Source organism: Bidens hawaiensis, unplaced genomic scaffold, assembly GCF_021521415.1.
Source record: "Bidens hawaiensis isolate Kalapana, Puna unplaced genomic scaffold, B.hawaiensis_p1.1 tig00021858_1, whole genome shotgun sequence".
NCBI lineage: Eukaryota > Viridiplantae > Streptophyta > Magnoliopsida > Asterales > Asteraceae > Bidens > Bidens hawaiensis.
Window position 1 is genome coordinate 40,508 of NW_027493393.1, and position 10,872 is coordinate 51,379.

Here is a 10,872-nt window from a genome sequence, read left to right on the forward strand (position 1 = left end):
TACTTGGATTAGCATAGAGTATACGTCGTATACAGCTGCATGAAGGACGGGCGGTTATTTAATTTCGAATAAGTCGACGGTTTTACAATGTAACTTAACACAAGTTCTATCTACAATTTCGGCAATTACAAGCACTAGGTTTTAGTTGTTTTCCAAGGAATATCCCAAGTTCACGAATGATATCAGTCATGGCCGAAGGTACTTTCTTGATCTTAGATGGTATGTTACATTAGAGTGTTCAAAAAACAGTTGAAATCGTCAACCAACAGGTTGGTTGCTTTAATTCAAAACCGTAGTTACTAGCTTGACTCATAATTAAAACACTTTATAATGGGAAGTTAACAAAGCTAAAATTACGCCTAGGGGAGGGTCAAGTGATCATCTAGTCACTAGAATTTGCCAATTGATATTATACATAATAAGTTGGACTTGTTTCAAGATAAACATGAGTTTCACCTCTTAGTTGTAGTTAAAACTCAAAAGAGAAAATAACTTTCTGATGAGTTTCTAACTAAGAAATTTTGGTTCCGCCTCTGATTACGCATTTTAGATAAATCTAAGGTAGATGCTAAAATAGGCGGGTTGAGTGTGGGTAACTTAAAAGACTCAACCTTTTTGGTGGCTTAATAAAATATGAAAAAAACATGGTATTTTCGATTTCTTTGTCATTATCAATATACAAGTTTATTCGTACTTTAGTTATACAATAATAAACATAATAAGTTTATATTTGACAACGTTACGATGTTATTTTACTTATATGTTTGTGTATGCCTAAATATATAGGCATGTTTTCTAAACTTATGTATTTACTTAAAAAATATAAATGAATGTGATCAAATCAGTTAATTATGAAAGAGATTATCTTGATTTGCTAATTACATATAAATATTTGTGTTTAATAGCATTCCAAGTTACCTTATTGTATTTATAATTCTTATTTTAATTGAACAATTTGTGTGGAAGCAATCACTCCAACATAATATGATTTGTTCTCTCATAATTAACTGCTTTGATTAGATTCTTGGTTAATAATAACACAAATTCAATTTTGGAATCTCATGATGATACTATCCTAAATATTATGATTAAGCTCTATCCCCTTGGGTCAAATCAAACACTCTAGAATGGATTATATTTTTTTTTTCGAACATCAAATTTCATAAAGCAAACAGTCTAATAACCCGCTAACAAGCAGCTAGCGGGCGAGACAAAACACCACACGAAAAAGACACTATTACAAATCAAATCTTCTCCATTTCTCTTAGTCTAGAACCACACTATTCGACCTATATTTAATCCAAATGAACGACAAAAACTTGATATCTCCAATTATTTTTTCCTTTATAGGGATATCCGAGAAAACAAACCTGTTATGGGCTCGCCATAAGCTCTAGAATGGATTATATGAAAGGAGAAATATACAATTTAGATGAATCTAGATGTAAAATGGTTGGGTTGAGAAGTTGAGTGAATGCAACTTAAAAAAAAAAAAAAAAAAACTGATAGCTACTTCAGAATTGCTTTGTCATCAACATGCTGATGTCTTTATTCGCCATTAGTCCGACTATAATAAACTAAAAAGTTTATAACTAAAAAGGTTATTTTCCTTTTTAACTTGTATTTGTGTATGTGACAATAAGTGTTTAGATTAAGCTAAGTTATCACCTATATTTGTTTCATACTAAGTTTCAAATTCCTAAATTATATAATAACCCTATAATAATAACAGGATTCAATGTAACACCGACAATTGAAACAATTAAACAAAGATAAGCACAAATCTTCCTCAAATAAGGATGCACGAGCAAAACATTTTTAAAGGCTTATCTAGCCATTTATTGCGACAGTGGACTTCATGGCTACACAAACTATGTATGTGACGTGTCAATTATTGGATTGGCTGATAATATAAGAAAAATCAAAATATCTGTCGGTTATGACTCAATACCTAATCAATTCCATCTCATATCCACGTAGGAATTGACTCATGATTTGTTGAATCGTAACTTACATAACATATCACCTTTAATTATATTTCACTTGAGGACTTTAAACTTTTGTAAATAGCAAACAAGGACCTCTTTTTAGACACTATATAAACACTTCATTCTTTTATCTTTATCGTATCATCAACAAAAACAACCCTATCTGTTGTTATTTTGTGTGCCAACATGACTGTTTGTGTCGATCAGTCCGTACCAGGTTACTTTTTATCCTCGTATCATGTTTGCCATGCCTATGTTAATTATTACGTAAACACAACATTATATATATTTTTTTCTTGTTTGTATTTAGATCCCCAATTGGTTGATAACAAGAACCATGAGTTAGTGTTGGAAGGAGGGTTTAAGGTGGCTGATAATAATGTGGCTAGTGGTGGTTTTGATGCACCTGAAATCAATGCATTTGGTCACACTTTCAGGTTTTTCTTATTAGATTTTAATAATATAGACTATCACCTGTTGACCGATAATAATGTATGCTGATGCATGAAACTTTAATAGAGATTATGATGCGGAGAGCGAACGTAAGAAGCAGGTGGAGGAGTTTTACAGGATGAACCACATTCATCAAACATATGAATTTGTAAGCATAATGATATTATTATTGTTATTGTTATTATTTTTTGTGTGAAAGTATGGTAAATGAAATGGATTTGGATGGGAACAATGTAGGTGAAGAAGATGAGAGAGGAGTATAAGAAGTTGGATAAACTGGAGATGAGTATTTGGGAGTGTTGTGAACTGTTAAATGATGTTGTGGACGATAGCGATCCTGATTTGGACGAACCACAAATCGAGCATTTATTGCAGACTGCTGAAGCCATTAGGAAAGATTATCCTGATGAAGATTGGCTTCATTTGACTGCCCTTATTCATGGTATATCTATCTACATGCTAATATCATATAATTAATTAATTATAATATTAAAAATATATTTTTTTATTATAATAAATGATTTATGTGATGGAATGTAGATCTTGGGAAAGTTTTGCTTCTTCCAAAATTTGGGGAGCTTCCACAATGGGCTGTTGTGGGTGACACACACCCCCTTGGTTGTGCTTTTGATGAGTCAATTGTCCATCATAAGGTATACATACTTATTTTCGAGCGTCGACTTTATTTTTTGTGTTTAGGCCACCGTACTCTCCAATTTGGAGAGCTTTGTTGCCCCACTCTGGCCAGACAGTGTTGTCTTAACCGGGGCCATGCTGCCTTCAGAGTTTGACTTGAGTGTTTCCTGGGAAACCATACCACCGCATACTTGTAGTGCTTCTTTGGTTTCATATAGTATTTTTAAAAAAATAATAATAAATGATTGATCTTTTATGCTGCAGTATTTCAAAGAAAATCCAGATATAAACAACCCTGCTTATCAAACTAAGAATGGGATTTATGAAGAAGGATGTGGACTGGAAAATGTGATGATTTCATGGGGTCATGATGACTACATGTATTTGGTATGTTCTTGTTGTGGATAGTGTTGCATTAATGTAGATCCCACAACACAAATGATGAAGATTAATTAATCTAAATGTGATTCTTGCATTCTAAATTTGCAGGTGGCTAAAGAAAATGGAAGTACTCTGCCTCAAGCAGGCTTGTTTATCATTCGTTATCACTCGTTCTATCGTAAGCTACTAAAATATTTTATTATCTTTTAATTAATTAAAAGGGGGTTGCGGCGCAGCTTGTTGCCCGCTTACCTGCCACTTCATTGTAAATCGTTTGGATGTTTCTATGATGGAGTTTGACCCTTGAAAAAAAAATTAACTAAAGTTGTAAGATTCAGATGTTTGAATGTAATTGACATGGCAGCATTGCATCTTTCTGGAGCGTATAAGCATTTGATGAATGAGGAGGATGTTGAGAACTTGAAGTGGCTTCAAATTTTCAAGTAATCTTTATTAACTTGTGAATAATTAGAGATTAGTATAAGAATAATCATATTTTAACGTTTAATCTAACGATAAACATGTGGCTTCATTGCAGCAAGTATGATCTTTACAGTAAAAGCAAAGTGCGTGTTGATGTTGAAAAGGTGAAGCCATACTATATATCCCTCATTGAAAAGGTGAGGCATTGTTTGTTGAATTACTTTTTAACTTTTTATAAGAATTTTACTGATAATTTTTCCTTGTTTAATTTTTAATTTTTATATTTTCAGTATTTCCCAGAAAAGCTTAGATGGTGATGGTTGTTGAGGATTGTTCAAGTTGGATAGTTTAACCATATTAGCAAGTTTACAGTTTCTTTTTAATTTATTGAAATATGTAAATCTTGCATTACCTTCAATTATTGAATAAATTATCTGTTAATCTTCAGCTTTGCTCCTAATTTATTTTTTAAAGTTTTCATAAGTATAGACGCGTATTGTACTAGGTAATACCCGGATGGTATACCCGGAACATTATACCCATTTACCCTAACCATATTCATAAATACAAACCCCAACCCATAGTGTAAAATATTGTGAACATATTGACATAGTGAGATGAGATAAATGAAAATATGACACGAACTTAAGAAATTTTGTGGGTGTGGGTTTAGTTTAAACAGGTTGAGGTAATGAGTTGGCTCGAGTTACATGCTTATTTAAATGGGTGACGAGTTTACAAACTAGCTTGTCTATATTAAAAGTTGTAAAAGTAGATGATGTGTTCGGTAGTTAGCATAACTGTTTTATGAAAACCTTCCCAAATACATATCCAAATTCCTAAAGTTGATTAATATTGTCTGAATAATTGCAAGAACGAATTGCTTGACCGTTGCTGAAGACAATGAGAGAATCCTTCAATTGGAACTTCTCAGGCTAAGGGTGTTCATTAATCGAATCGGACTTAAAAACTAGAAGCTTAATTTAAATTTGGGTTTTGAATGTTCAAATGGGTCCTCATCCGAATTGAATTCTAAATTTGGTTTCAGCCTTTCAGAATTCAGGGTTTATGTCAGAGTTGTACGCTCATATAATAGAATTGACTTAACCAAAATTGATCGGTTTATTTCTTTTGGTTTCACAATAGTGTATAAGGATATGGTGTGATATATTGAATTATAGTACTTATTATTACTGTTATGAGTTAGACTCACTGTTATAATCATTTACAACAACTAATTATATATAAGAAACTGAACAAGCCACTGTAATGGGGTTAGACGAACCGTTATATACACGTGCATCAAATCAACCCATTTGAAAATATACGAAACTGAACAAACCATTGTAATGGGGATAGACAGAACCACCATATACATGTGCGACAAATTAACCCATTTGACCCGTTAATAGTAAGCAGGTTTATTATTCAAGCATAAGTCTTGCCAAACAATTAACAAAAAAATCGCATCTCCTCATCCAGAGATCATCAAACTCTACCATTAGTCTATCAACATCCTCTCATATCAATTATTACTTTGTATATATATATATACTTGAGTGATCCAAAACTCTTATTCAATTCTTGCAACTTAAATAAAACACACCACGTTTGCTACCATTCAGCAAACAATAGTTTTCTTGGTCACGAAACCATTATCCACCGCATGGTCATCTGGAAATTGAGTAGGCGGCGCTTCATCCATTATTGACTCGATGATATCTTTTGTATTCAAAAAACTCGGTTGGTTTGTAGAAGATAACATCCGGGCCCACATCCTATCTGTAATCACAACCTTGTTTTGCTTCTCGGTTATTCTCTGCAAAAAAAATAACAATAATAACTCACTTGATCCATGTTTCGTTTTCCGTCGTTCCAAGAGTATAATTGTAATTTTAACTTACATAAAATGGTAGGTAACATTCTCTACCATGAACCGGCCCCACAGTGAACCCGGTGTAGCCCGCCATGGCTCCATGAACTGCACTTTGAGCCAGAAGCGTGCAGTAAACGTTATCTGATGCATTACTTGGAACAGCTCGAATCATGTATGTAGGATCTGTCAAGCACACGTTTAACAAGATAATTATTTTTTGATCGTGTAATCACGGTAAAAATGACGGATATACCCTTACTTACCTATGTACTTAAGGTTGATCTCCATTTCTGTTTGTTTTTTAAAATGATCCTGTTTATAAGAACATTATAAGCATAAAAAATGTGATTAAACAAAGAGTTGACTATTGAGGTCAAAGTCAAACATTATAATGGTCAACTACCTTGATCTTTTGAGATAACCACAATCCAACATCATTTAAAAGCTTATTCCCGGAGGCATCTTTCACATCGTTAGTTCTTAAGCTCTCGGCAACAAGATCCTGGCCTGCACCTTCGGCTACAACTAGTACCATATGCCCGTTTTCTTTTATTCTTTTTTCTATATATTCAAAAAGACCACCCGGTCCTTCAAGATAGAAAGGCGACTCAGGAATCAAACAACAATCAACGTCTCTGCTCGCAAGAGTTGCATACATTGCAATAAATCCTGGAAAAAGTTTAAATGAAAACAAATTTTACTATAAATTTGGAAAAAAGGACAAAAAAGTGTGAAAACGTACCACTATTTCGGCCCATTAACTTAACAAGCCCGATACAGTTCTCGTTACTCTCGGCCTCAACATGTGCTGCATTAATGGCACGTTGAGCCTCCTCAACCGCAGTATCAAAGCCGAAGGATTTATCAATAACCTGGTAGTTAATATCAAAGTAACAAGTTTAATGAGCAATGTTAATCTTAATAAACAATCATTAACCACATACCGGAATGTCATTATCAATAGTTTTTGGAATCCCGACAACCGCAACTTGAAGACCGCGCCTTCTAACTTCCTGCATGACACAAAATTTTATTTGTTTATAGTTCTTCATTATATAGTTTTGTTATAAAGATTATAATTATTCAAAAAACACACCTCATAGATCGCAGACGCCCCCTTTTGTGTTCCGTCTCCTCCTATTGTATATACCTAATAATATTTATTTAAAAGAAGCCATAAATATTACACACATGTCATGAAAAATGAAGTATCAAATTACAAATTACCTGATTGATGCCACGATCTTGAATACTATTTACTATTTTTTTATTATCATAGCCACCACGTGATGTCCCGATTATGGTGCCACCTCGTTTATGAATACCGTTTACCGCTTTAGTTGTTAATGGGATTGTATTTCGCGAGTAGAAACCTCTGTATCCACCCTGCACGCCCGATAAGTTAATTCTAGTATAAAACAAACGAATCAGAATGATATTTTAAGTTTAACTTACTTCAATCCCTTCGATCCTTGTAACACCATACATATCATGTAAACTACCAACTATTTCTCTAATCACAGTGTTGAGGCCGGGGCATAGGCCCCCACATGTCACAATACAAGCATGAACATCGTCTGACTTAAAGTACACCTAATAAAAATAAATTAAAAGCATCATTTAATATATATATTAGAGATGACTTATAGTTTTATAACTAGCTGATGAATGTGAAATCTTTTTACCTTTTGACGGGGCCCTGCACGTCTAAAATGTGTGCCTCTAGGACGATCAGCATGAACAACAATCTACATTAATGGAAACATATTATTAGGATTGGAAATCACGCCTAAAACAAATCGTTAGGCATTTATAACGTTATTGACTATAGAAAAAAGCTAACCTGCTGAGCAACAGTGTCATCCATGTCAACAAAATACTGCCTGTTAAAACACAAAATGTTTTGAAATTGTAAGTACTATGATTAAAATTACTTAGATTATTAAAAACTACTATGGTTTGATTATGATCTTACTTAACAACGGCGTATGCAGGATTATCTTGCAGTGGATTAGGATAAGTCTGCAAAGAATCATACATGTTTAAGCACTACTGACAACTGAGTGACTAGAATCTGATCTATGAGTTAAAAAAAAACAAAAAACTTTTCGTTGTTAAAATTATTATTATTATTATTATTCATAATTAAGAAGTATAATTATGATCATCTATAAAGTTAAGTAGAATCAGCCATCCAGAATAAATTAATAAAAAGCATATAACAATATAAAATAATGACCACCCTTTACCATACAGAGGAAGATTAGATAATCAACAACAAAGATGAAATAAAATAATAATATTAAAAAAGACAGAGTAAGAAACAAAAGTTCCAGAGGGTACTCCAATCACTCAAACAAACTAATTTGTATTATTAATTTGTCGATACAATTAATGAATTAAAATTCAAAAAATAATTAAATTAAATTAAAGGGGTAGAAGAAGATACTTGAAGATGAGGTATGTAATCAGTCAAATGAGGAACATCTTCAAGTATGTATCCATGATCTCCAGTCACAACCTTTGGACCCATGATCGGATGGTTCACTTTGGTTTTTCTCCGATTACGTTTATTTGAAGCAGTGCTACTTACAGCATGCATTAAACCTTTGAACTTTAACAAAACAACAACAAGAACAGAATCTGTATATAAGGTTTGAAGTGGGAAGTGATCTAGATGATTGATACACGAAATTGGACTAAGCTAAGTTTGACTTTGATTTACATGTGTGTTGTGTTCTGGATGCTAAGAAACAAACATGTGGGGGAGCCATGCTGAGGTGGTTTTTGAACGGTTTATAGAATTTCTGGGGGAAGGAAAGAAGGATGGATATGGCAGTTGAGGGCTTTTAGTATGTGAGAATAACAGTTTTTGGTGAGTTGCTCAAACTCCTTAAGTTTACGAGTTGTGTGTTTTTAGTCCTTTTGACTCTTATCGTATTCTAAATTAACTTTACATTTGCTTTTGAGCAGGGCCGGCCTTGAGGGAGGGTGGGGTGGTCAACGGCCCCCGGCCCGACACCCTGTTAGGCTCGAAATTTTAAAAAAATATTATATGTATGTTTATGAATAAAAAGATGTATATTTAATGTTTAAACTCAATTACATAACAACTAGTTTGGCTTAGTGGCAAAGAAGTGTTACTCTCAACCAAAAGGTTGTGGGTTCTAGTTCCATTTGAAACATGTTTAAGCTTATTTTTATATAAAACTTTTTTACACAACTCAAATTATAACCAAGTATGGTTATTTAAAATTTAATTGTTTAAAGCTAACAAAATACTGATTTTACTTGAGGCCCGAAAACATTTTCGCCTTCGGCTCAAAAAATTTTCTGCCTTCTCAAAGCTGGGCCCGCTTTTGAGGATTTAAAATATGTCTGAGAACATGTTACCGGAAGTTTGGGAAATAAATGGAAGACAATTAATACCATGCTAACCAAGGAAATCATGTCATATGCAATGAGTCATAGGGATTTTGTATGTACAGGATTTGAACTAACCTTATATTTGCTTTTGAGGATATAAAATCCATTTGAGAACATGTTACTTGAAGTCTGGAAAATAAATGAAAGGCAATTAGTACCATGCTAACTAATAAAATCATGTCAATGGAGATTTTGTAGTCATAGGGATTTTGTTTGTACAAGATTTGAAAACCAAACATTTAAATTTGCTCAATGCATTTGGTTTATGAAAATTAGGATTTTTATTTGGTTTATATAAGCCTAAAGACTTTGAGGGAATGAGTGCATATTTGTTTTAGCTTTGTTTTAAGGTGTTAACTTTACATTAACTATTAATGGACTTTGCGCGTTACCATCATTTTGCTCTCGTGTCTCTGTAATATTTTATATGTATTAGCACTTACTAGTACTATATTTTTTTCTATTTCGTTTTGTTTTATAGTTTATGGACTCCATGTGAAGAACTCTAAAGTTTTTAATATACCTTTAATGTTCATATGTGACTTTAAAGTTGGTTATCTTACTGAAAGCAGTCTCTCTATTATGTTGGATATGTATGATTTGTCTACATCTCATCATACACAAACTCTCCAATTAGCTTTGCTATTGTAAGATATAACTAGACATGGTTGTTATTGTTGTTGATCTTACACTTTTAATTTATTTATATAAACTACTAAATATTAATCATCTCTCTCTCTCCCACGAATCTCTCCATCATTCACCACCACTAGAAGTCTCCCATCATCTAGCACCGCCTTAGCCGCCATCGCCAACCATTTTCTTTATACTCTTTCCAAATTTTCCTGAATGATTGGTAACCAAAGATTTCAATTGTCTTTTACCTATGTTTGTTTCTCTTTCTCGACTCTACTTCTAACTCTCAAGAAAATTCTTAACACTTACTGGAACCCTAAAAATCGCTAAGAAAATAAATAAAAGATTAACAAGATTTAAAGGGTTTCCTATGCGACAGCGAATCTTATGAATATCAATTTAATTCCTATTGTGTTGAGATGGAAAAATAGAAAATGCGAGAGGGGAGACTAAATATGGATTAAATCATCAGTAAATCTTAGTGGGGAGAAGATGGTCGTCGAACTACACACAAATGACGAGTGAGTTGATGTGGTTGTTGGGCCATACACGTATGATTGGGGGACAATTTTGGTTTTAATTTTATTTGGTTGTTCTGAGTAAATTATGTAATATCTAAATGGATAAAAAGTCATCTTATGCATATTTAACACACACGTTTTATGATCAAACGAAACCTTAAGAAACCGTAACTTTTAAATGTAGACTTGAAAACGTTATAATGATCAAACTATATGGACTATTTATGCAATTAATTCATAATAAAAAAATTTGTTAAATAAAATATCCGTTTACCTATCTAACAATATATAATAACTTGAACTCTTGAAGGTCAATAACGTATCTTTTGGGTGCAATAATAACTATTTTGTGGTGCAGAATTTTTGGAATCTTCTGGTGATCAGGCAGTATATTCCACTTTCTCCTATTATTTTCCTTTATATTCATGTCATTTCCCATTACTTTTACCATATATGATAAGAACAAATAGAAACACGAATAAAATAAAGTCATAAATGAAAATATATTAAAATAATTGCCACCATCAGATAT

At 32.9% G+C, this 10,872-nt stretch overlaps 2 protein-coding genes across 2 annotated transcripts; one reads left to right on the top strand and one right to left on the bottom strand.

Moving 5' to 3' along the window:
• Positions 1–2,144: 2,144 nt before the first annotated feature.
• On the top strand, positions 2,145–4,241 carry LOC143564268 (inositol oxygenase 2-like). Its single transcript, XM_077051597.1, has 10 exons — positions 2,145–2,205; positions 2,299–2,425; positions 2,508–2,589; positions 2,679–2,883; positions 2,982–3,094; positions 3,342–3,464; positions 3,567–3,636; positions 3,823–3,901; positions 3,997–4,078; positions 4,172–4,241. Exons 1-10 carry the CDS (start codon positions 2,175–2,177, stop codon positions 4,196–4,198), a joined length of 939 nt encoding a protein of 312 aa, XP_076907712.1. The 5' UTR covers positions 2,145–2,174; the 3' UTR covers positions 4,199–4,241.
• A 1,038-nt stretch (positions 4,242–5,279) lies between these two features.
• Positions 5,280–8,375, bottom strand: LOC143564269 (ATP-dependent 6-phosphofructokinase 3-like). The gene is made up of 13 exons (XM_077051598.1): positions 8,207–8,375; positions 7,733–7,779; positions 7,601–7,640; positions 7,443–7,505; positions 7,213–7,350; positions 6,985–7,143; positions 6,854–6,907; positions 6,702–6,770; positions 6,500–6,629; positions 6,161–6,426; positions 6,021–6,069; positions 5,786–5,940; positions 5,280–5,700 (listed from the first exon to the last, which is right to left on the bottom strand). The coding sequence occupies exons 1-13, from the start codon at positions 8,357–8,359 to the stop codon at positions 5,503–5,505; spliced, it is 1,521 nt and encodes a 506-aa protein (XP_076907713.1). The 5' UTR covers positions 8,360–8,375; the 3' UTR covers positions 5,280–5,502.
• Positions 8,376–10,872: the final 2,497 nt, after the last annotated feature.